The 27,553-nt window shown below is 41.0% G+C and overlaps 1 protein-coding gene across 1 annotated transcript in view; it reads right to left on the minus strand.

Moving 5' to 3' along the window:
* Window positions 1-1,188: 1,188 nt before the first annotated feature.
* SNX27 (sorting nexin 27) overlaps window positions 1,189-27,553 on the minus strand; it is an 83,501-nt gene continuing 57,136 nt past the window's right edge. Inside the window, exons 7-12 of the mRNA XM_081219750.1 lie at window positions 25,009-25,172; window positions 16,459-16,548; window positions 6,860-7,009; window positions 6,402-6,530; window positions 5,967-6,026; window positions 1,189-5,067 (exon numbers count right to left, since the gene is read on the minus strand). Coding sequence (XP_081075876.1) covers window positions 5,020-5,067; window positions 5,967-6,026; window positions 6,402-6,530; window positions 6,860-7,009; window positions 16,459-16,548; window positions 25,009-25,172 — 641 coding nt within the window. The 3' untranslated portion in view covers window positions 1,189-5,019. The remainder of the gene's footprint in view (window positions 5,068-5,966; window positions 6,027-6,401; window positions 6,531-6,859; window positions 7,010-16,458; window positions 16,549-25,008; window positions 25,173-27,553) is intronic.

Raw genomic sequence — 27,553 nt, forward strand, 5'->3', positions numbered from 1 at the left:
CACTTTCTTCATCAAGATTTCCTTCATTGCCTTCATCCAGAGATCTTTCTCCCCTCCTTTTCTAGTCCTTCCGGCACTTAACCCTCCCACAGCTAGGTCGTATGGTCATTCCTCTTGAGAGGCTGCAAGTTAGCAGAGTGTCTCTTACTTCGCTTTTGTATCTATTGCAGTATCTAACACAATACCCTGCACACAGCAGATATTCAATAAATGTTTGACTTTAACTTCTATAATTCTAACTCTGGAGTTCTACTTTCTACTTCTCTGTCGATTCTTTCCTTGTTAAAGAAAAAAAAATTTTTTTCCCCATTAGCACAGTAATATTTACCAGATTTCACTTATTGAATGCTGATGGCTCAGTGAGAGACCCACAGCAATGTCTCTCCCCAAACTGCCAAACAAAATGTCAAACTACTCCTTGCTCTTATGGCCTCCAATCAAGGAGCAAAAGCACATGGCTAGGGATTAGAAAAACAAAACAGGAAGGTTTATAAAAAAATAATTTAAAATATCCGACCTAACACAAATGCTGAGCTTTTCAGAATAGATTCAGCCCATAAACTAACACACAGAGCAGGTATCCTTAAGAGTAGGTACTCAGGCTACAACATCTGCGATTCCTCCGCAAAAGCAAAGAACATGCAAGACCACGCTTATTCTCAGGAGTGTGGGCAGAGGGAAGGATATAATCACCCAGAGGACACGGTATTGAGCTGGCATTCGTTAGGGGTAATAGGTACCGTTCAGTTCAGATTCCAGAGAGAAGTTTCCTAAGTAACTTGAAAAATGAAAAAAGTATATACATGTGGCTGGGGGCAGGCGGACAGTGCTAAGATCTGTCCCAAGGGCTCTGCCAGGCTCTATCTGCATAAGGCTGAGGAACAGAAGTCCTGTGAGTCTTAATGTGGAGTCTGTGCAAGCTGGCACAACCAACCCTGAGGGTTGAGGGGGAAGGAGGAATTTTCTGCAAATAGAACTTTGGACCAGGGGCCTCCCAGCTTCTCCTTTTCCCACCCTTCCCCAACTCCTGTTCTCAAACAACCGCCTCACTAGTTAGTTGCTCAGGGGAACTAGTTAAACATGTTCCTTCCCATTTTCAGACTGATCATTCAAACTCAAATCTCAAGCGTCCTTCTTCACCTCTTCCCACACAACCCGAAGGATTTGTAAGTCTAGGAAACCAAAGAATAGTTTCATCAATAAATCAATTTATTTAAAAGAATATGTTACAATTAATTACACTAAGTGACATTACCAAACAATTTTAGAGTGGTTAGCTCTAGAACAAGGAATGAAAGAAACACTGTTAGCCGTTATGTGTCTGTGTATCTTCTCTTCACATTTCTTAAATCACAAATAAAAAATACAAGATACTGCAGTGAAAATACAATTAGAGTTTCTCTCAAATAAATTAAAAGTGTGCATGGTCTGGGGAAAACTGAAGCCCTGCTCACTGGCTTACAAAGGGAGATGTGATATAAAACTGGTGTCCAAGTTTAGCAGTTAGTTGGCCAGTGCCTCCACCCACATCATCCCCTCTTCAATTCTGTTCTTCCCCAGAGCCTTAAGCTTCCCACACACCCTAGATTACTGCTGAGGAGTGAGCTGACACCATCCTGTATGAGTGAGGCCTGGCATGATGTGCTCAGGTTTAGGGCAAGAGGAGGGCAGGAGGTGAAACCGGAAGATGGGGAACTAAAGATGCACACCCACTGCCTCTGCTCTCTGAGTATTCAACCACATCACCCTCCCTCCAAAAGGAAGCTACTGTGACACAGTGACTCTGGAAGGAACCTAGTGGTATGTTGGGGTGCAAAAGACCAAATGGTTTCTACCGCTGAATCAATCTAGCCAGAGATCATGAAGCAGAGGAGGGAGGGCACAGTTGTCCCTCTAGGTCTGGAGACTTCGGGTCATCCAGGATGCAGTCCCCTTTAAGAAAACTGCCTTCAAGAGCCAGGCCCCTAAGCTGGCAAATTCTGAAATGAAAGAGAGAGGTATCACCTCCTGTTAGAGCCCTATGCTGCTGCTCCAAGCATTGGGTTTGGAGATATAAGAGGGGATAACCCGTAGCTACTGGCCTGGGTAACTAAAGGATGAAACTGGATGGGCCAGGCACGGGGATGCTGAACATTTATCTAATTCCTCCCTGAGAGGTGTCCAGGCCTAGGAGCTGCCCCGAGCACTCGCCTGTGCTGAACTTAGACCTAGGGCAAGGGGAGGGCAGAAGAATGGAGAGTAAACTAAAAATATAAAGAGCAGAAAACCCAAAGCATGGCCCAAGGGAACCCTTTCTGCAGGGGTAGGTTTCTCAGGGCCTGCCATTTTCTCCTGATCCATAAAAACTCTGAGTTTTTATCAAAGAGGATAGAAACTCTCTGTTGGGAAGGGAGGACAACAAGAGATCAGGGAGATCCTGCTGGCTCTGCTGGGGCAAAGCAGGGGGAAAGGGGAGCCTCTCTATTTCCCAGAGACCAACTGCAAAAAGAGACTGAGCAGAAGCCTCCCTGGGCAGAACCCTGGACTGAGAAAGGTGGTAGGGATTTGAGAAAGGAAGTGCAGAGCAAGGGGGAAAGGGTATCACACTAACACTGCTTCGTGCAAAGAAGAGCTTGACCCGATGGAGCTGTACAGCCACAGCGACCTCTGCCTCCATTGCAGGACGCTGCTGTGGGTGGGAGAGAAGAAGGCGCTGTCCTCCAGGGCTTCCCTGCTTTCCCCTTCTCACTGTAGCTGGGGCTTTGTTAGTGGTACAGCCTTAAGCAGGGGCTAAACAGGCTAACTACCTACAGGGCCCTCACCCAATCTCCAAGCACCAAGTGGGCGCCAGGTTAGAACGACACAGGTGCAGCATCTATGCATCTGAAGGCATCCCCGCTACTCTCACACCACAGGTCAGCATCGGGGCTTCCCACGGACTCCCCGATTTGTTCATTCCTCTCCCACTCTGAAGGAATAGGGGCAAACTGCTATTTTTAAAGTTTGAACAAAGCTGGTGCCAAAAGCCTCTTCAGCATCTTGGAGTGGGCAATCAACATACCTTCTTTCCAGGGTCCTTTGGCTCATTATTAAATTCATTTAAGCCAGAAGAAGTTAATTCTGTGCCAAAGCCTCCAAATCAGGGATCACTCTCTGCCATCTTAAACATTCAGCTTTCTTACACTTTGCACTCTGTGATTCCACCTGGGTTTGGAGAAGGTGAGGAAAGATAGGATGTCCTATATGATCCCACACCCCCCGGGGCAAGCGCCTGCCAAGATAACAGAGTGAGAGAGAAAGCAAAGTGGCCTCACAACAATCTGCAAAAACAAGTTACAAAAACAGAAACTTCAAATCACCCCAACACTGCTCAGTGGAGTTGACTACAACCAACTATGGCTGCCTCCCAGTTAGACAAAGCAAAAGATGCCATTCTATGGAGGTTTCTGTTTAGAAGGTAGAGACGGAAAAAAGTAAAGAAGGCTCAGAAATGTTTCAGGTGCATTAGAGCCTGACTGCATCAGAGCTCCCAATGCAGCACCTTCGGAGGCTGGGGGTCGAGAATGTTGCTCTACCCCAGTCAGCCCTGGCCCCAGACCCTGGGATGTAGCTCTCAGGTCTCAAAAGGTCTAACTGCAAGATCAGATGAGGAGCTCCTTGAGGGACAAAAAGATTTTCCTTCAGGTTCCTTTTAATTCAAAGCTGAGATCCCACCCAAATCAACCGTATTACGACTGCTCCCTCCTGGGTCCTCAGCTGGCGTGGACGGGGCATGGTTTGCCCAGCACGGGCCGCTGACCCTCCAAGTTTCCCCACGGCCTTGGGGATGCTGTCAGGTCCTTCCCCACCATGGGTGTTTAAGGAAGTCGCAGAGAATGTAATAGTGATGGGTGGTTACTGGTCAGCAATGGAGTAGGGAAAAGCTTACATTCTTAGGGACTTTCTTCTTTCCTTCCCCCTACTTAAGTCCAATCTTTGTGCCTAAAGGTATCAGCTTTAACTCTGGTCCCGAGTACCATCCCTGCTTCAGAAAGAGCAGGGAAACGGGAAATCATGACCACTAAGTGTTTCAGGTGTCTGTGGCGTCAACCTCCTGAGCCCGCCCTCCCCTTCATTCTAGGCCTGTTGAGGGAAAGCATACAGGCGGCCCTCGGGAAGCAGGAAGATGTGGAATGTGGCTAAAAGCCATGAGTGGAAGAGACAGAGATGGACCAGGAAAGTTGTCTTGGAATCAAGAGAGACCACACCAAGTCTTTAGACTCTGGCTGCAGATCTGCAGCCTTGCTGCCCTTGAGCAACACACCTCTTTCTCCTCCCCAGCAGCCTCTTGGAAGATAAAGAAACTATGCTCCTTGCTCCTCAGACTCTATGGCAACCCATGATCCAGAATCTTCATTCAATACAAAAAAGGGGGGAAAAACCCAAGCAGGTTGTAAACTTTTCGAGTCCTTCATGAGGAGAGGTATTTTTCCCTGTAAATTTTTTTTTTTCCTTTTTAAAGTTTGTTTCAAAATAAAGAGAGCAAGAGAGAAGTCATGAATTCTAGTGAAAGGTGTGTAAAAACACAAGCTAAAAAAGGTACTGCCATCAATATGAAATTTAAAAAGAAATATATATATGTATATACGTGCAGCTAATTTGTGTATATATAATTTTTACATACATACATATATATGCCTGAACAGTGCAAATGGATGGAGTTCATAGTTCCAGTTCTAAAAATATAGTACAAGGAGACTCTGTTGGTATGAGGCCCAGGTGAAAAGACAAAGATACCTTTGGCGAGTTGGTTGGGCTTATTTCTTTTCCTGTCTTAACTCAGGTGACTCCTGGTGCTGACCCATCTGTTGTTCTCTACCAGCTCAATTCCAGAGATATGAAATTCAGAGGGATTATTAATAATATTTAGTTTAGGGCTTTTGAATATAATGACTTTTTTCCTTTTTCTCTTCTTTCGTGTTAATGGTTACTCTGTCTGACATGGGAGACGAAAGGGATAAGAGGATGAGGGTGAAGAGAAGGGAAGAGGGTAACGAAAGGCTAGGTGGCCACATCCCTCTGCTGTGACCTCGCCATCTGGAAAATGTTCTGAAAGGAAAAAAAGAAAAGAGTTACTGGGAAGCCTTAGGTGTCCTCATCTCCTCCCATCTAGAGACAACCCCTCACACAGAAAATGTATGACTGGATGGATGACTTGATCTGATTGGCCTCTTCACTTGATATAACTTTCCATCAAGAATCATAGCCTTTTAGAGTTGGAAGGGACCTAGGATATTAACCATCTGGTTCAGCCTTCCTGTCTCACAGATGAGGAAAGATGAGAAAACTGAGATCCAGGGAGGCTGATTTGTCCAAGATCACAGAGAGAAAAAAAGCTGGGAGAGAATCCAGATCTGATTCCCAGAGCCCAATGTTCTTTCTACTATACCAAGAATATAAATTTTCTTATTCCTGACTTTACCCTCTGAACCTTGAAAACATCTTCTTTGAGAGTAAGTAGCTAATTATTCTGAATGTTTTAAATTCTGTTCCAGCACTGGCATATACAGACAGCAGGAAAGCAGCAGCAAAAACCTTCTCATGCACACACACTCTTGGTTAGCCTAGACAGACTCTTTCACGTCTCACCCAGTCAGAACGGCTAAAACTGAGGACAGCTGCCCTTCTGGGTCAGGAAGAACATGGAGGGAGACTGACAAAAAACAAGCAGAGGAGGCTGCATGAAGTCATGAGAGATGGAATAGCCTGTAGCCAATGGCCAATCTCTAGACAATGGAAGGAGGGCTTTTTGGCACAGTCCGTTTAGCGTCCAAGGCTAATAACCCCTCTGGAAGAATATCCTGGCTCACGTGGGATAACCAGTCTCTAACTAATACTCCTAAGACAGATGGAGATGAGGGTCCCAGGTATTTGGCCACAGGACTATACATTTTAAACAAACAAACAAAAAAAGATGAAAAGGTCAATTCAAGATTGTTTAGAATTACCTCTTTTCTCCACTTGAGCTCGCAGAACACCCTCTCGAAGCATTCATGCATGTAATTGAACTGAAAAAAAAACAGAGCAACACTCACTGGCTTCTCAAGACCAGGCACCAGAGGACCATGCCTTTGAACTCCTGCCCAGAGTCACCTTCCAAACTTGCTCAGCCTAGAGAAAAACCTTAACAAGCTCCATAAAACCCAGGCCTGGCTCATCTGTTATTCTCTGGCTCCTTCTAGTGGTAAGTCAAGTGGGATATGAAACTGCCAATCCTACTCAGGCCTAAAGGAAAGACAGGAAGAACCTGGGGCTCTAGGATTCAAACAGGTTCAGATCTCAAAACAACTGCTCTACAGCTCTCTCCATTTACGCACTTAGCTTAAGGAGAACTTTAAGCCCAATCTACTTTCCCCGTGCATGCTTCCCCAACTACCACTCACATATGGTGTGAAGATTTTAACCCATCGAGGCTTCTTCTCTCCTCGAGCATATTCAAAACAGAAGGCCATTCCTTCTTCATCTGTATCCCATCGTTGCATCTCATCCCATTCAAATGCTATTACCTGGTTCTAAACAACCGAGAACAAGAGCATAAGTTTGAGAATGCTGGGGAGCTTAGGTAAGATGGTTCTGAACCAGACAGCCGAAAAGAAATCAGTAGAGATCTCTACATCATTTCAGGGAAAAGACTGTGACAGAAGAATAAAAGTCAGTGTAAGCAGCCAGTGAAGGTGAGGAGCAGTGTGGATCCAGAGCCTATTTACCCCAGTCAAAACAGTTTTGATATCATTTCCCCCACAAGGAGGAACGAAAACATAGCAAGTGAGTATCAAAGTATTCCCGGTGTTCCTGGACCATGCTCCCTGACTTCCCAGCTACATGCTAAATGAACTCTCACCTCCAGTTGTCCTTCTTCAGTGCAGGCATGCAGTTTAAAGTGCGTGATGCTGATGGCTGTGATAACATGCCCCTTTCTCCTGGAGTCGCAGGCACAGTGGGGGAAGATGATTTCATTGTAGCCCTCACAAGTCCTTAGCATGTTGAGGTACTAGAGAAAAAAGGAAAGAGAAACAGTGTTACTATGGAACTACACCATCATCAGGAGCTGCTGAGATGGCACACAAAAGAACCAAGAGAAACCTCGCAACCTGAAGACCTTGCCTCTGGTCTCACACCCATTGCCAAGCTGGGACAGGACTCCTAGATGATCCTTTATCCTTCTAACTTCCAACTCCATACTTCCAACCCTGCTCTCTTTCTCTACTTATATATAAATGAAGCCAGAAGAGATACTGCAACCAAGAGCCCTAGGACTAGAGGGAACTCACAATGCCATTTAGTCCAGCCCTCTATTTTCACTGTACCTAAGGGATGGAATCAAATCTATCCTTATAATTAAGGTAAGAGAGCTAATGTTTCTCATCTCTTCTCCAATCAAAAGTTAGAATGGGGCTTCCCTGGTGGCGCAGTGGTTGAGAGTCCGCCTGCCGATGCAGGGGACATGGGTTCGTGCCCTGGTCCGGGAGGATCCCGCATGCCGCGGAGCGGCTGGGCCCGTGAGCCATGGCCGCTGAGCCTGCGCGTCCGGAGCCTGTGCTCCGCAACGGGGGAGGCCACAGCGGTGAGAGGCCCGCGTACCGCAAAAAAAAAAAAACAAGTTAGAATGATCTCAGTGATGAGGATTAAGCTATCCCAAATCTCATATTCATAAAAAGTTTAAGCTAAAGGAAACTTTAAGAGTTAGTCATTTTACAGAAACTCAGAATAATAATGAGACTTGCTTAATGTCACAGGTAATAGTAAGTGGCACAACCAGGATTAGAAGCCACGTTTAATTTTGAGGCCTCTGATCCTTTCTCTATTACCAACTAGTCCCATTTAGCCCCACTGGGTCTCCAGCATATATGTCTCCTTAAAAAGCATCTAGACCACAAACAAGTGACATATGTGACCCTCACAGGTACAATGCTCCAAGACTGATCCAGAGAGGTCTCTGAACTCTTTGTCCCTTCTCCTCTACAGTTAAGGCTGGCCTCTCTCTTACTTAACTCACTATGTTGAGTTGAGAGGGGAGAGAGTAAACGAGAATGAACGGGAAGGAGAGTAGAAGAGAAATAGGGAAAAGATGATAAGGAAAAAAGAAGACGCATGGACTCTGACCTGGTTTCCTCAGTGACTGCCTGGGAAACAAGCAAATAGTCTCAAGTCTGTGTGACACCCCCATCTGCATGTCACACAGGAAGAACAAGGCATAGCGGTGATGTGCGCAGAGAGTTAGAGAGAAGACAAAGGTATAGCACCCTAGCTGATTTCAACTAGATGGGTACGGAGGTTAGAATACACTGGAGAGCTGCCTTCTGCCTCACCAAGAGAAAAGAAGAGACAGGCACAAAAAGGACCCTAGGCAACCTATGGCTCTGGTACCAAGGAATGGCACCTAAGACTGTCTCTACTGCCACCAGGGACTGTCTGGGAAGACCTAAGGGCCCAGGGGGGAAAAAATTACACCACAGGCTCCCTTCCCTACTTTGTATTTACTTCTGCTTAGGTAAAATAATAGCACATTTAAAGGTGAAAACTTATAAATGGGTAGCAAGAACACAGACAGAGGGTCAATCAGAAGTGCCAAAATACTTCATTTGCATCATTTTTCTTCTCTGTCTCCCTCCATTACCCCATCCATCCGCCTTTACCATCATCCATCCTGAATCAGTGATAAACTGCTTACGCCTTCTACTGGCACTATGAACAAAAATAAATCTCTGGCTACTATCTGTACTTTGGTAAATATGACAGGCAGTGGATGATATAGGAAAGAACTCTTCTGGGGTTACAACAAGCAGCAAACAGCACAGAGTAGTGATCAAGAGCCTGGGCCCAGAACGCCCCAGGCTTGAATCCTGGACCCATAGCTTCCTAACTGTAACCTTGGGCAAGTTATTTGAACGCTAGCAAATTATTAAATCCTAGGAGCCTTAGTTTCCTCTTCCATAAAAAGGGAAATAATAATAGCATCTATACCATACAGTTATTTGTGACCTTGAAAAGTATCTACCATAGTACTTTGTACATAATTAGGTATTCAATACACAACAGCTTTAAAAAATAATTTTAAAGGCTCCATTAAGGTAAGGTGGCATTGGGGAAATTTAAGGTTTTCCCGAGATTATCAGGTCAGGTAGTTATTTCTCAGTTTTAAGTGGGCAATCTCTACATTCCTCGATTTGCAGAAAACATAGAGAAGAAATATTTAAAATTTTACATACATCCAAATTTCCGAAGGAAAGTTAATTTTTGTTTTCAAACATATTTACATAAGGGCGTAGCTATGTACTTCAAACAAAAAATTATCCTGTCTATTCTCCTTTCATATTAAATTCTGAGTAGCTAAATATGTGTCCTAAATTACCTTCCTTGATTTGCATACCACTTAGATGATGGTGCACATCAGGCAAGAGAAGAGGACAGGTATGGCATGGGACATTTTATAAATGTTCAATGTTCAGCAAGATAGGTAAATACTAAAATAGGATGGTTATTAAAGCAGAGACACAGTACTTAACAGAGCAAAACACTTTAGGTGAGGGGATGGAGGTCCATTCTGGAGAACTCTCTGTTCTCCCAAGCAACATGCCAAGGGTCAAACCAGATCTAAAATTGAAATAAAGGCCTGAGAGGAAACTTGGAAGCAAATTCTCCCAAATTCCAAGGGTAGTGTTTCTCAAGCACCTAAAGTTGCAGACTCACTAGGGTGCTTCTGTAAAAATCTTCACTAATATTTCTAGATCCTACCCCTAGAGATTCTGGTTTAGTAAATGTGAGGTGGGGTCCAGAAATCTGCATTTTGAGCAGGCTTGACAAGTGATTCCCATGTAACTGGGCTGGCAACTACACTTTGAGAAACACTGACTTCCACATATACTGCCTTGTGTGAAATCATTAAAAATTATGTTGACAAACACAAACACAAAAACTTTTTTTTTAATAAATTTATTTTATTTATTTATGGCTGTGTTGGGTCTTTGTTGCTGTGTACGGGCTTTCTCTACTTGCGGCGAGTGGAGGCTACTCTTCGTTGCAGTGCGCGGGCTTCTCATTGCAGTGGCTTCTCTTGTTGTGGAGCACGGGCTCTAGGTGTGCGGCTTCAGTAGTTGTGGCACATGGGCTCAGCAGTTGTAGCTCGCAGGCTCAGTAGTTGTGACGCACAGGCTTATCTGCTCCGCGGCATGTGGGATCTTCCTGGACCAGGGCTCGAACCCACGTCCCCTGCATAGGCAGGTGGATTCTTAACCACTGTGCCACCAGGGAACCCCAAACCCAGAAACTTCTTATCTGTCAGTTCAACAATGGCAAGACATAAGTTACACACGTTCACTGTTTGTGTGAGAGTTAAAAAAAAAAGAGAGAGAGGGACTTCCCTGGTGGTGCAGTTGTTATGAATCCGCCTGCCAATGCAGGGGACACAGGTTCAAGCTCTGGTCCAGGAAGATCCCACATGCCACAGAGCAACTAAGCCTGTGTGCAACAGCTACTGAGCCTGTGCTCTAGAGCCTGCAAGCTACAACTAGGGAGACCACGAGCCACAACTACTGAAGCCTGCGCGCCCAGAGCCCGAGCTCCGCCACAAGAGAAGCCACTGCAATGAGAAGCTCGTGCACTGCAACGAAGAGTAGCCCCTGCTTGCTGCAACTAGAGAAAGCCCACGTGCAGCAACAAAGACCCAACGCAGCCAAAAATAAGATAAATAAATAAGTATTAAAGACTTAAAAAAAAAGAGAGAGAAAAAAGAAAAAACAAGTCTTATGTACACTATATTCTCAACCATCCAAATTTGAGATTCAATCTAACTTTGCAAACAGGTAAAAAACAAAAACATTTTGATCACTTTGGAGTATTTTGTCAAGATTCAACTTGAGAGCTAGCAACCTGAACATCCCCAATTTACAGAAAAGAAACTGAAAGTGACAAGTTTGTGAATTGCTGAAGGTCTCACAGTGATCTGGCAACTAATCATAGTGATCTGGCCTAATCTCAGGCCTATCAACTGTGCTAAGTTGTTATCATAATGGTATCAAGACCTACGGGCTCTGAAGGGTCCATCTGAGGTGGTAGTTTCAATGTATTGACCATGACCATTGACTAGGCTAATGTCTTTGAACACTGATATCTGAATAAAACCCAAACTTTTGTCAGGGGGGAGGTCTTTAAAATAGGACTGCAGTATTATAGGGCCGGTACACACTTGTACACTGGCACTAGGTTTTTAAGAGAAGCATATTTTATACTCAGTTCAGATGACCCACGGGGAAACCTATCAATGTACTAACTGCACTTGTGTTCTTAACTGAGGATTACAAGATACAAACTTGAGTCTAAAAAATAATTTCATAATAGATTACGATGCTTGTTAAACTCAGATTTTCTATATTTTGCCACAGAACAACCCAAACCTATTTATTTCCTAGCACTTTGCACTGTGCCTGGCACACACTTGGTGCTCAACAAATATTTTTTGTTAAATGTATAAATGGAAGCTAGTGTGTTTAGAGTGCTATATGTGCAAAGAAACAATATGTATTCCATATTCAGAAGGCCTTATGAAATTACTTTGATTCTGTTGGCTTTGACAAAGGCAAAGAACTATTGCAGAGGTGGACAGCCCTTTTCAGTAGAAGATGCAGATGTGTTGGTCAGAATCATGCATTAATATATAGAAGACAATACCATTATCTTAAAGAAGAGGTGGAAGTTGAGTTTTAAAATCCTGTCTCCCACATAGCAAAATTCCCTTAACCAAAATTCTGCCAAGACTTTATTCTATTTTTTAAAAAAACATTTTTATTTATTTTCAAATATTTATTTATTTATTTATTTATTTGGCTGCACCGCAGCACGCGGGATCTTCGTTGCCATGTGCGGGATCTTTTTAGTTGAGGCTCTTAGCTGTGGCATGTGGGATCTAGTTCCCTGACCAGGGATTGAACCCAGGCCCCCTGCATTGGGAGCGAGGAGTCTTAACCACTGGAACACCAGGGAAGTCCCAAAACTTAATTCTATTTAAAAGACTTTCGTGCTGTCTATTTCAGCCTGTTGGTATGCAGAACATTGGTGGATGGTTCCCTTTTTGTCATGTGAGTGATAAAATAACTATTCCACCTAGATATAAGACTATGGGCTAAGTTCAGTGGCTAACTTGTTTCCATTCTTATTCCAATACAATTAATTAATTTAAAAAAAATAAAATCAAATAATTTATTTGTTTTTGGCTGCGTTGGGTGTTCGTTGCAGCGCGCGGGTTTCTCATTGCGGTGGCTTCTCTTGTTGCCGAGCACAGGTTCTAGGCACACAGGCTTCAGTAGTTGTGGCACACAGGCTCTAGAGCACAGGCTCAGCAGTTGTGGTACACGGGCTTAGCTGCTCCGTGGCATGTGGTATCTTCCTGGACCAAGGCTCGAACCCATGTCCCCTGCATTGGCAGGCAGATTTTTAACCACTGTGCCACCAGGGAAGTCCCAATACAATTAATTTAGATGGATCAACATTCCCTCCTAAGAACTGCTCAGAAAGTACAAAAGGAATTCAAGTGGCCTATCAGAATTATTACCAATGCAATTACTGCCTTGTGTAAAAACTGTACGAAAACTATTATGAAAAACTGTAACTGGAAAATTTTCAACTATCTGAATTGGCCAAGAAAGAAGTTTTAAGATGATATGAGTGGAAGTTTTCATAAGTGTTCTTTACAAATTTTATTTTTGACTATTTTCATCCCTCTATTTATGGCAGATACCAATTCAAAACTAATTTTGAAATATTCCAAGAATATCATAGGTAGCCCTCTCCAACAGAACTTTCTGTGATGATGAAAATGTTCCATATCTGGGCTGTCCAGTACAGTAGCTACTAGCCACATGTGACTACTCAACACCTGAAATGTGCTAATGCATCGGAAGAACTGGATTTTAAATTTTATTTAAGTTAAATGAATTTAAAATTAAATTCAAATAGCCACATGAGGCTAGCAGCTAGGGAATCAAACAGCACAGCTCTAGGATATCATACTAACCAAAAGCACTACTGAGCGTAAATGTTTAAGCAAATGCGCAGATGGGAGTTGTGAAAACAAACGATTTTGTGATTGCTAAATCACAACTAAAATAATTTCTAATGTTAAACATCCAAATATTAATTCTTACAGAATCTTATTTTTATCATATTAAATGTTTTGCACATCTAATTTTAGGACTTTTTATTATCAAAAAGAATACTGTTTGGTTATTATTAATAATAAAGTTATATACCTATATATACCACAATAAGCTTTCTGTGTGCTAAATGGAGGAACACAATGGACTTTATATCAAGGTCTGTATCTCTCTCCTTCTTTTTAAATCAGTTAAGCCACTGACCAGGTTGTAAACATCTTTCAAAAATGACTAGAATAGGTTTAAGAGATAAGAAGGGGCATTTTCAAAAAGCACATGAAAAGATGCTTAACATCACTAATCAATCATTAGAGAAATGCAAATCAAAACTACAATGAGGTATCACCTCACACCAGTCAGAATGGCCATCATCAAAAAGTCTACAAATAACAAATGCTGGAGAGGGTGTGGAGAAAAGGGAACCCTCTTACACTCTTGGTGGAAATGTAAGCTGATGCAGCCACTGTGGAAAACAGTATGGCGGTTCCTCATAAAACTAAAAATAGAACTACCATATGACCCAGCAATCCCACTCCTGGGCATGTATCTAGACAAAACCGTAATTCAAAAAGATATATGCGGGCTTCCCTGGTGGTGCAGTGGTTAAGAATCCACCTGCCAATGCAGGGGACATGGGTTAGAGCCCTGATCTGGGAAGATCCCACAGGCAGCGGAGCAACTAAGCCCATGTGCCACAGCTACTGAACCTGTGCTCTAGAGCCCGCGAGCCACAACTACTGAGCTGGCGTGCCACAACTACTGAAGCTCGTGCCCCTAGAGCCTGTGCTCGGCAACAAGAGAAGCCACCACAATGAGAAGCCCGCGCACCTCAATGAAGAGTAGCCCCCACTCGCCACAACTAGAGAAAGCCCACGCACAGCAACAGAGACCCAACACAGCCAAAAATGAAAATAAATAAAATAATTTATTAAAAAAAATATGCACCCCTATGTTCACAGCAGCACTATTCACAATAGCCAAGACATGGAAACAACCTAAATGTCCACCAACAGATGAATGGATAAAGATGTGGTACATATATACAATGGAATACTACTCAGTGCTATAAAAAAGAACAAAATAATGCCATTTGCAGAAACACGGATGCAACTAGAGATTATCATACTAAGTGAAGTCAGAAGGAGAAAGACAAATACCATATGATATCACTTATATGTGGAATCTAAAATATGACACAAATGAACCTATCTATGAAACAGAAACACAGACACAGAGACCAGACTGGGGGTTGCCAAGGGGGAGGAGGTTGAAGAAAAAATGGAGTGGGAGGTTGGTGTTAGCAGATGTAAGCTTTTATATACAGAATGGATGAACAACAAGGTCCTACTGTACAGCACAGAGAACTATATTCAATATCCTATGATAAACCATAATGAAAAAGAATATTAAAATGAAGTGTGTGTGTGTGTGTGTGTATATATATATATATATGGTTGAATCACTTTGCTGTGCAGAAATTAACACAACATTGTAAATCAACTATACTTCAATTAAAAATATATCGAAAAACAAAATCTATAAACAATAAAAGCTGGAGAGGGTATGGAGAAAAGGGAACCCTCCTGCACTGTTGGTGGGAATGTAAATTGGCACAACCACTATGGAGAACAGTATGGAGGTTCCTTAAAAAACTAAAAATAAAGCTACCATATGACCCAGCAATCCCACTCCTGGGCATATATCCGGAGAAAACCATAATTCAAAAAGATACATGGACCCCAATGTTCACTGCAGCACTATTTACAATAGCCAGGACATGGAAGCAACTTAAATGTCCATCGACAGATGAATGGATAAAGAAGATGTGGCACATATATACAATGGAATATTACTCAGCCATAAAAAGGAACAAAATTGAGTTATTTGTAATGAGGTGGATGGACCTAGAGTCTGTCATACAGAGTGAAGTAAGTCAGAAAAAGAAAAACAAATACTGTATGCTAACACACGTATATGGAATCTAAAAAAACGGTACTGATGAACCTAGTGGCAAGGCAGGAATAAAGATGCAAACATAGAGAACGAACTTGAGGACACGGGAGGGAAGAGGAAGCTGGGACGAAGTAAGAGAGTAGAATTGACATATATACACTACTAAATGTAAAATGGATGGCTAGTGGGAAGCTGCTGCAGAGCACAGGGAGATTAGCTCAATGCTTTGTGACAACCTAGAGGGGTGGGATAGGGAGGGTAGGAGGGAGGCTCAACAAGGAGGCGATATGGGGATATATGTATACATATAGCTGATTCACTTTGTTGTACAGCAGAAACTAACACAACATTGTAAAGCAATTATATTCCAATAAAGATGTAAAAAAAAATAAGGAAATTAATAATTGTTGGACTTTAGTTAATATATAACAAGTGTACCATATTAAGTAAGATAGGAACTCTGTACTATCTCCTTAGTTTTTTCCGTAATATGAAACTGCTATAAATTCTGTCAATAAAAAAGTAAAAAAAACAAAAAACCAAAAAGAACTAAAAATAGAACTACCATATGATACAGCAATCCCACTCCTGGGCATGTATCTGGAGGAAACCAAAATTCAGAAAGATACATGCACCCCAATGTTTACTGCAGCACTATTCACAATAGCCAAGACATGGAAACAACTAAATGTCCATCAACAGAGGAATGGATAAAGATGTGGTACATATATACAATGGAATATTACTCAGCCATAAAAAAGAATGAAATAATGCCATGTGCAGCAACATGGATGGACCTAGAGATTATCATACTAAATGAACGAAGTCAGAAGGCAAAAGACAAATACCATATGATATCACTCATATGTGAAATCTAAAAAATAATACAAATGAATGTATATACAAAACAGAAACTGACTCACAGATTTCGAAAACAAACTTGTGGTTACCAAAGGGGAACGGTGGGGGGGGAGGGATAAATTAGGAGGTTTGGGATTAACATATACACACTATATGTATTAAATTAGGAGGTTTGGGATTAACATATACACACTAACATATACACTCTATATTTTACTATATGTAAAATAGGGATAAATAGATAATCAACAAGGACGTACTGTATAGCACAGGGAACTCTACTCAATATTCTGTAATAACCTATATGGGAAAAGAATCTGAAAAAGAATGGATATATGTATAACTGAGTCACTTTGCTGTATATCTGAAACTAACACAACTTTGTAAATCAACTATACTCCAATATAAAATTAAATTAAATTAAAAGAAGAGATAAGAAGGGGCATTTTATAAAGAGATTATGGGGACGTAAACCTACCATGACCATTTTCCTTTGTTCATACAGCTTCTGTAATTGGTAGGATTTTTCCTCTGCTTTGATGTAACCTTTTTTCACATCATCAACAGCCTGTCACCAAAACAAGGCAGGGAAGAAAGAAATGTAAAAATTAGTATCAAGTACATTCTTGATAAAAATAGACATAGACTCATTTTCACAATAACTCTTATCCATCTGGTTATCACCAGTGAACTCTGGCATACGGGTATATTTACTGGAATAAGTAGCATTTAATGAGTGTCTGGTATGTGCTCAAGGATTGTTCTAGGCACGTGAGGGATCTGGTTTCTCCTGTTAAGAGATTTAAATTCTGGTTAATTTATACATGAGAAAGAATTACAGAAAACAGCAAGATACTATACAATACTGTATTAAAGATAACAGTGAAGTAGCAAAAAATGAGTGACATAAATAGTAAGTGATACATGCAGCCAGAACAGGAGAGCTTATTGCTAACCGTAGTTATCAAGGAAGTCTCGGTTGGACCCCAAAGGAGAGGCTGAATAGAAGAAACTACAAGCTAAAGTCAGGAAACAGGAATGGGTTTGACCTTAAATACATTCAGGAGACAGACTTGCCTGATTTGAATAAAGGGTACATGTTAGGGGACAATGAAAAATAATTCTGAATGGGTAGGTTAATAGGGTATGAAGGATCCTAAAGAGCAGGCACAGGAATTTAGACTTAAGGGGAGTAGAGAGCTAAAATAAATAATAAAAAAATTGTTGCTGTTATTGTTGTTTTTTAAGGAAGACTGATCTGTATATGACTGCCCAAATGATTTAAGCCAAGGAGAGAATGAAACAAGGGAGATCAACGATGTTGTGGTACGTTAAGCATGAAATGAAACAAGACCTTTATCTAGGGTGGTAACAACTGGAAGAGAGGAAGTGATAAATCTGAGACCATGAACCGAAAAACTTTCAGAGAGGACTTGATACAGGCATGAAGGTACCCAGATATAATATTCTAATATGCTAATTCTAAACTATTCCTGGTTCAGCCAGGAAAGTATGAAACATACATCCCCTTTCCAACCTTACTCTACTCCTCCACTCCAAGAAAAACTTAAAAAATCTAATGGAAGGGAAAACTGATCTTTGGGAGGAAAAAAAGAAAAAGAACGAATAGAACCATTTGTTCAGGGCATTCAGGATCTAACCTCAGTGAGTTACTGAAAGGACAACTCTATACAGTTCACCAGGCAGGGGCCCACTTGAATCTTTATCAGAAAACTGCTGATTTCCTTAAGGCAGAAATCATTCCCCATAGTCTTTTAAAGGAAAATATTTGCATAACAGAATGAATTCAGGACTGAAGTTACGAGACTAGTTCAAATTCTAGCTGTCACCTACCAATATGCACTTGAGTAAGTCACTTAAACCCTCTCAGTCTGTAAAACAGGAATAACACTCATCTTGTAGGTGGACAACAAAATGAGATAAAAGATGTTAATAGTTTTGTAAAGTATATATAAATATATATAAATAGTTACTATCATTTATATTAGCATCATTTAGCTGTTCAATTCCTCTAAGAACCACACAAGGATATTAATATCCTGCCTGGGACTGCCTAATGGAAAGATTATGCCAGTGTCTCCCCAGTCCTAGCCGTATAAGCAAGGATTCACTTAGTCAGAGAGGATTATATTCACAGAGGCGATGCTCAATAAGAACTGCCACCAATGTCCTGAAGAACCTGAACATTATGTTGTTTATCACCAAAAGACTCAGCTGCTCCAGGTAAAATTTAAACCAGTTACTGAAAAGCTGGGAGAGAAGAGGGAAAACAAACAAACAAATACTGGTTTATCTATTCAGTTTCCCCAATACCTAGAACTGTGTCTGACTAGTAATAGCACTTAAATATTGATGAATGTTTCCCCAGGGCAGACGTGGGTCATCTACCCAGAGTGAACATCTACTCCAGCAGCTCTAAGTGACCTATTTTCACATGGGGCAGTAAAAATGTTCTCTCCTCACTCATTTCTAATCAAGATTATACTGCTTGACTAGCCCTGAGTGAAAAACATAAATATTACCACTAGATTCCTTTTTCCCTTAATTAAAATTTTTTCATTAAAGTAAAAGACATACATAATTTTTTAAATGTGTATTACTAAGAGGTGCCTAATAAAAATAAGTCTCCTGGGCTTCCCTGGTGGCGCAGTGGTTGAGAGTCTGCCTGCTGATGCAGGGGACACGGGTTTGTGCCCCGGTCCGGGAAGATCCCACATGCCGCAGAGCGGCTGGGCCCGTGAGCCATGGCCACTTAGCCTGGGTGTCCGGAGCCTGTGCTCCGCAACGGGAGAGGCCACAACAGTGAGAGGCCCACATACCGCAAAAAAAAAAAGTCTCCTGATTCCACAGCCTCATTACACAGATACTTTAAAGCACTGTAAACAGTTTTTTGTGATATTCCTTTCATAATTCTAAATGTCATGCTTATGCTGCTAATTCCTAACATATCAATTTTAGACAATGTTGACTTGCTGTTAAAAATAATAGGTTTTAGGGACTTCCCTGGAGGTCTAGTGGTTGAGAATCCATGCTTCCACTGCAGAGGGCATGGATTCGATCCCTAGTCAGGGAACTAGGATCCCACAGGCCACGCAGTGCGGCCAAAAAAAATAATAATAAAATAAATAAATAATAATAAGTTTTAGCTTTCTTATGCCACTCTACACTCTCACTTCTTCCTTCAACACCTCAATAAAAATTAAATCAATAATCAGTATTGATTATTGTAATCTATACATTATTGTAAGCATGTAAACATTGTTCACAACTAAATCATGTACTGTACCAGGGCTTCCTCTCTTGTACATTTTTTTTTTCCTCTTAGGTTAACTGCCTGTTTGTTTGTAACCTTCCACGTGCCTCTCACCAATTCTTCCACGATAACCAAACACCAAAGTCATGTTGATTCATTCAAACATTCATTTTCTAAAAACTGTTGACTGTTCTCATCTGTTGTGTCTCATCCTCTTCTCTTTGCAGGTTTATGCCTCTTAAAATCCATTAATGTTACTTTAGTGAGCTTTCAGGAAGAAGTAGTTTAAAAGTATGTTTAGTCTGCCAGGCTTAGCCAGAAATTAAATATATCCTACTATGGATTTTGGCCTTATCAATTTTTTAAGGAAAAGGCACATTACTATCATTATTATCCAGTATTTCATCAATTCTAAGGTGCACATTTTTTCACATTTTATTGTTCCTAAAATTGGGATGCATCTTATAATCAACGTGTGTTGTTTAATTGGTAGCTTTTTTCTCTTGGCAGTGCTTAAAATACTAGTGCCTCTTACAACTGATGGCATCTTAAAATTGAAGAGATGCATGAGATATTCCCAACATCAACATATGATACAAAAAAATAACTGGGCTTCCCTGGTGGCGCAGTGGTTGAGAGTCCGCCTGCCGATGCAGGGGACACGGGTTCGTGCCTCAGTTGGGGAGGATCCCACATGCCGCGCGGAGCGGCTGGGCCCGTGAGCCATGGCCGCTGAGCCTGCACGTCCAGAGCCTGTGCTCCGCAACGGGAGAGGCCACAACAGTGAGAGGCCCGCGTACTACAAAAAATAAAAATAAAAAAAAATAAAAAATAAATAACTAAAATTAAGTGAGGGAAAAAATTTAGTATTATTTTCCAAAAGGCACAATTGTTTACCTAGTCAATCAAAAAAATCATTTGAGCTGTTGTGCACTGCTGGGAATGTAAAATGGTACAGCTGCTATGGAAAACAGTGTGGCGATTTCCTCAAAAAATTAAAAATATAATTACCATATGATCCAGCAATCCCAATTCTGGGTATATTAAAAGCAGAAGTTTGAAGAGATATTTACATAACCATGTTCATGACAGCATTATTCATAACAGCCAAGAGGTGGAAGCAACCTAAATGTCCATCCACAGATGAATAAACAAAATGTGATATACATGTACAATGGAATATAATTATTTGGCCTTAATAAGGAAGGAAATCCTGTCATATGCTACAACATGAAAAAGCCTTAAGGACATTATGCTAAATGAAATAAGCAAGTCACAAAAAGAAAAATAATGTATGATTCTACTTACATGAGATACCTAAAGTAGTCAAATTCACAGAGTGTAGAATGGTAGTTGCCAGAGGTAGGGGAGGGGGAAATGAGTTGTTTAATGGGTAGAGAGTTTTAGTTTTGCAAGATGAAAAATTTCTGGAGCTCCACTGACAATAATGTGAATATATTTAACACTACTGAACTGTACATTTTAAAATGGTTAAGGGGGTAAAAAAACTTATTAAATTATAAATTTTAAATATGTACAGTTTATTCTATGTCAATTATACCTCAATAAACCTGTTTAAAAAATTGTTTGAAGAAACAGAAGAGTTCAGAAAAGTTGCATATGAGATACTGCTACAAAAATAACAGCTTTTCTTTCTATATACCTTAATATTTTATTTTTGCTTTACAGTTTTATAATTCCAAAAGTAATTTCACAAGCTCTGCTTTGTTTAAATTTTGATACTGATGAAAAAAATGTGAAGTACTACTATTACCCTTTAATAGATCAGAAAACACATCTCAGCAAAGCTATGTTAAGGATTTACCCAATGGAGAGCTTGTACTTGAACCAGATATTCTGACTCCTGGTAAATAATTATTCCATTCCAACAATATAAAGAAAAAATATCCCATTCATAATTGTAATAAAAATATAAAATACTTGGGAATAACTTAAAGGGGCATATGTGAAATATAAAACGACAGAACTTTATTTGGGGAAACAAAAGGTGAGATGAATAAAACAGAAACATCACACATTTAGTTGGGAATACCACATTTAATAAAAATGGTGACTCTTCTTCAGTTAAACTATAAATTTAACAAAAACACAATTAGAATTGTAATGGGACACTTTATAAAGTGTTATGAAATGGGTTAATCATTTTCAAAATAATTTTAAAACAAAATGTTTAAAAGAAAGTAAAGGGCTTCCCTGGTGGCGCAGTGGTTGAGAGTCCGCCTGCCGATGCAGGGGACACAGGTTCGTGCCCTGGTCCAGGAAGATCCCACATGCCACGGAGCGGCTGGGCCCATGAGCCATGGCCGCTGAGCCTGCGCATCCGGAGCCTGTGCTCCACAACGGGAGAGGCCACAACAGTGAGAGGCCCGTGTACCACAAAAAAAGGAAAAAAAAAAAAATAAAAGAAAAAAAATAAAAGAAAGTAAAAAGTAAGGATAGTATTCTCTATATGGCTCTGCTAAATTCATTATTTACAGTCATAGCAGTATAAACACTGAATATTAATCTAACAAATATTGTAATTTGACTATAGTAAAACGATAGGACAGATGAAAAGGTACAAGTATGTAGTGGAGTGGGGGAGGAAATGGAGCTAAAGTCCCATCTTCTATAGCAGGTAATTAAGCAATATTGCTTGAATCAGAAACATCAAGTAGGAGTAATATAATCAAGTTATAATAGAGGTATGGAAGTAAATATAAAATGAAATAGATATCCCATGTTCTTGGATTGGAAGAATATTGTTAAAAAGGCCATACTACCCAAAGCTATCCACAGATTTAATGTGATCCCTATCAAATTACCCATGACATTTTTCACAGAACTAGAATAAATAATCCTAAAATTTATATGGGACCATAAAAGACCCAGAATTGCCAAAGCAATCCAAAAGGAAAAACGACAAAGCTGGAGGCATAATCTTCCCAGACTTTGGACAATACTACAAAGCTACAGTAATCAAAACAGTGTGGTACTGGCACAAAAACAGATATATGGATCAATGGAACACAATAGAGAGCCCAGAAATAAACCCACACACCTATGGTCACTTAATCTTTGAAAAGGAGGCAAGAATATACAGTGAAGAAAAGACAGTCTCTTTAGCAAGTGGTGTTGGGATAGCTGGACAGCCGTGTGCAAATCAATGAAGTTAGAACACTCCCTTATGCCATGCACAAAAATAAACTCAAAATGGTTTAAAGACTTAAATATAAGACATGACACCATAAAACTCCTAGAAGAGAACATAGTCAAAACATTCTCAGACATAAATTGTAGCAATGTGTTCTTAGGTCAGTCTCCCCAAAGCAATAGAAATAAAAGCAAAAATAAACAAATGGGAGCTAATCAAACTTTCAAGCTTTTGCACAGCAAAGGGAGCCATAAACAAAACAAAAAGACAACCTACATACTGGGAGAAAATATCTACAAATCATGCTACTGACAAGGGCTTTATTTCCAAAATATACAAGCAGCTCATACAACTCAATAACAAAAAAATAAACAACCCAGTCAAAAAATGGGCAGAAGACCTAAACAGCCATTTCTCCAAAGAAGACATACAGATGGCCAATAGGCACATGGAAAGATGCTCAACATCGCTAATTATTAGAGAAATGCAAATCAAAACTACAATAAGATACCACTTAACACCAATCAGAATGGCCATCGTTAAAAAAATCTACAAATAACAAATGCTGGAGAGGGTGTGGAGAAAAGGGAACCCTCCTATACCTGTTTGTGGGAATGTAAGTTGGGGTAGCCACTATGGAAAACAGTATGGAGGTTCCTCAGAAAACTAAAAATAGAATTACCATATGACCCAGCAATCCCACTCTCGGGCATACATCTACAGAAAACTCTAATTTAAAAAGATACATGCACCCCAATGTTCATAGCGGCACTATTTACAATAGCCAAGTCATGGAAGCAACCTAAATGTCCGTGGACAGATGAATGGATAAAGAAGATGTGGTATGTGTGTGTGTATACACATACTCTCTCTCTCTCTCTCTCTCACACACACACACACACACACACACACATAATGGAATATTACTCAACCATAAAAAAGAATGAAACAATGCCACTTGCAGCAACATGGATGGAGCTAGAGATTATCATACCAAGTGAAGTCAGAGAAAGACAAATATCATATGATATCATTTATATGTGGAATGTAAAATATGACACAAATGAACTTCTTTACAAAACAGAAACAGACTCACAGACATAAAAAACAAACTTCATGGTTACCAAAGGGGAAACAGGCTGGGGGAGGGATAAATTAAGAGTTTAGGATTAGTAGATACACACTACTATATATAAAATAGATAACCAACAAGGACCAACTATATAGCACAGGGAACTATATTCAATATCTTGTAATAAACCGTAATGGAAAAGACTATGAAAAAGAATATATATGTATAACTGAATCACTCTGCTGTACACCAGAAACTAACATATTATAAATAAACTATACTTCAATAAAATTTTTTAAAAAGATGAAATAAAACAAACAACAAAAAACAAGCTAAAAGAGGTGAAAGTGGTTGCCTGTGAGAGGAAAAGAAGTGGGAATAACTAATATTTTTCATAATAACCTGTGTAGAACTATTTGATACTTTAAGCTCTATGTATGTATAATTTTTTTTTTTTTTTTTTCTATACGCGGGCCTCTCACTGCTGTGGCCTCTCCCGTTGCGGAGCACAGGCTCCGGACACACAGGCTCCGCGGCCATGGCTCGCGGGCCCAGCCGCTGCGCGGCATGTGGGATCTTCCGGGATAGGGGCACGAACCCGTGTCCCCTGCATCGGCAGGCGGACTCTCAACCACTGCGCCACCAGGGAAGCCCTGTATGTATAATTTTGATGAAAAATTTTTTGAAAAACAACATAGCCCCATAATGTTCATTTGTTATTATTATTATTATTTTTTTTTTTTGCGGTACGTGGGCCTCTCACGGTTGTGGCCTCTCCCGTTGTGGAGCACAGGCTCCGGATGCTCAGGCTCACCGGCCATGGCTCACGGGCCCAGCCGCTCCACGGCATGTGGGATCTTCCCAGACCGGGGCATGAACCCGTATCCCCTGCATTGGCAGGCGGACTCTCAACCACTGCGCCACCAGGGAAGCCCTGTTATTATTTTTAAAAATAATAATAAATACATTTTGAACTCCAGGATATCCCCTTCTTAAACCTTTTTTTTTTTAATGGCTTTATTTATTTATTTTTGGCTGCGTTGGCTCTTCATTGCTGTGCATGGGCTTTTTCTAGTTGCAGTGAGTGGGGGCTACTCTTCATTGCAGTGTGAGGGCTTCTCATCACAATGGCTTCTCTTGTTGCAGAGCACAGGCTCTAGGCATGTGGGCTTCAGTAGTTGTGTCATGCAGGCTCAGTACTTGTGGCTTGTGGGCTCTAGAGCACAGGCTCAGTAGTTGTGGCGCACAGGCTTAAGCTGCTCCGCAGCATGTGGGATCTTCCTGGACCAGGGCTTGGACCCGTGTCCCCTGCACTGGCAGGCGGATTCTTAACCAGTGCACCACCAGGGAAGTCCCCCCACCTTCTTAAACTTATCTTTTGTCAAAATGGGACAGAACATTTTACAAATTTAACTAAGATCCAGGAGGCAAAACAGCTTACTCAAGGATTCACACTGTATTGGCAAATGACCACTACATACAAACAGAAAAAGAAATCAGGCCTTTCCAGGGAGATCAATTCACCCACCTGATGAAAGAAGTAGGTAACAGCAAGGTCATTGTCATTTAAGAGGATTTCTTCTTCTGTCGTAAAAAGCCACTTTCGAATGGTTAGGCAGGTGCCTGGCACAGCTGATGTGTAATTCTGGACGTAGAGTTTATGAGGAAATTCATTAGGTGCCAGCTTACGTACTAAAGAGAAGACAAAGCAAAGAAAGCTAGAGTGAGAAGATATACAAGGCAGTTCCCTAGTATGAACTGTGTAAAGCAGACAAGAATGGAGGTTATCATTAACCAGCACATCAGCTTAGTTCCATCCAGGAGCTCTGCCTTGGGACCACAAAATATCAGTTTGTCTAGCCAAATCTACGCCTTCTAATATGACTGGCTAACTGAGCCTCAAGCTAACTGAAATCTATCACCTGAATGACATGCCTTTCAGTTAACATGCTGACTCTGCAGACGTCACCTACTCCAAAGTCAGTTAAAATATCTGATCCATAATTGAGTTAAGTTACAGCAATGTCCACTGAACATCTTTAAAGCAAGCCTCCCCTCTTACCCAGTTACGGTGCATTCAGAGTCTCTCATGTGGCAGTTCTCAATGAACAGCTTTTATCGTTAAGAGCTGAAAGGCTCTCCACATCCCCCCACAAGTCTAAGACATTCACCACAGTGAAAAGTGACTTCTGGGTAGCCTTACTTCCTCTTCCTAACAATGCTCAAGCAGGATAAAACACTACCACTTTTAATTTCTATATTGTTTTTCTTTAAAAAGGCGGAGTTTTCTTCTCTTGATGTTTACTTGTCTTTATAACAGAGCAAAAGACAGATTTAATATTTCCCATTTTATTTGTTAACTAAAGCTTAGAGAAGAAGGTAAGATTAGAATCCAAGTGTCCTGGGTCCTTAGCAATCCTTTGTAATATTTATATCTGCCTAGTTAGACTGTAGAGAGTTGGGAAGACAATAAACAATTGGGAGATAGCTGCTTTAGGGGGAATCAAAGTTGATCTACCTTGACCTGGGATGGCAAGGTGACTCAAATCTACCAAACTCTCTCCCTTTCCGGGATGAGGAAGTTCTGATCAGTCAATATTATCTGTTGTTTCTGGCCTTAGCCCTGTACATATATGATGTGGAAAAGACCCATAAACCATAGGAAATCTGTCATTTAAAGCAAGCCTTCCAACTTCCTCCCCTTTGTGGTCTCAGTGCAACCATCCCTAGCTTTTATAAAAGAATATATAAGAGAAAATCTCTGTCACCGTGCAATAAAACTTCCTAGGAAGAGGATATCTGTTTACGCAAACTTAAACACTGGGTGGGCCAAAAAGTTCGTTTGGTCTTTTCCATAAAATGGCTCCAGTAGCGTTTAGTTGTCTTTAACTTCATTTGAAACAGATTGTATTGTGACAACTATCATATCAGCATGCATTTAAAAAAACTTATCAAAACTGGTGAATTTTTGTGTAGCCATTTTAATATTGAAGATGGAAGAAAAAAGCAACATTTTCAGCATATTATGCTTTATTATTTCAAGAAAGGTAAAAACGCAACAGAAACGCAAAAAAAAAGATTTGTGCAATGTATGGAGAGGGTGCTGTTACTGATCAAACGTGTCAAAAGTGGTTTGCAGGACTTCTCTGGTGGAGCGGTGGTTAAGAATCTGCCTGCCAGGGCTTCCCCGGTGGCGCAGTGGTTGAGAGTCCGCCTGCCGATGCAGGGGACGTGGGTTCGTGCCCCAGTCCGGGAAGATCCCACATGCCGCGGAGCGGCTGGGCCCGTGAGCCATGGCCGCTGAGCCTGCGTGTCCGGAGCCTGTGCTCCGCAACGGGAGAGGCCACAAAAATGAGAGGCCCAATTAGCTAAAAAAAAAAAAAAAAAAGAATCCGCCTGCCAATGCAGGGGACACGGGTTTGAGCCCTGGTCCAGGAAGATCCCACATGCTGCGGAATAACTGAGCCCGCGCACCACAACTACTGAGCCTGCACTCTAGAGCCCGAGAGCCACAAGTACTGAGCCCGCGTGCCACAACTACTGAAGCCCACCCGCCTAGAGCTTGTGCTCTGCAACGAGAAGCCACCACAATGAGAAGCCCGCGCACTGCAACGAAGAGTAGCCCCCACTCGCCGCAACTAGAGAAAGCCCACGCGCAGCAACGAAGACCCAACGCAGCCAAAAATAAATAAACTAATTAATTAATTTTTTAAAAAAAGCAAAGGCTTTTAATCAACATATTTCTTTCTAACTCCTGAAAACAAAAAGCTATTCTTAAAAATCTACAAAAACCATAAAGTACGCTAAAACAAGCTGTGGCTAAGTAGAAAATCCCCTCTTTTTAAGGCTGTTTCATTGGAATATATTAATTTTGAACTCTGATTTTTAAAAATCTCATGGAAGTATCCGCTTCAGTGCTGGGTGTAAGTAACTGATACTGACAACAGAGGAAAAAGGGGTGATCAGGTATCTAGACTTAGTGGGATTATGCTTAATGGGATCTGTCCTGTCTGCTTGTTAGAAACAGTCCCAATTAGTGCGATTGCCCCTTGTCTTCAAGATCTTCTTCTCTA

The sequence above is a fragment of the Mesoplodon bidens genome, assembly GCF_964165515.1.
Source record: "Mesoplodon bidens genome assembly, chromosome: 2".
Taxonomy (NCBI): domain Eukaryota; kingdom Metazoa; phylum Chordata; class Mammalia; order Artiodactyla; family Ziphiidae; genus Mesoplodon; species Mesoplodon bidens.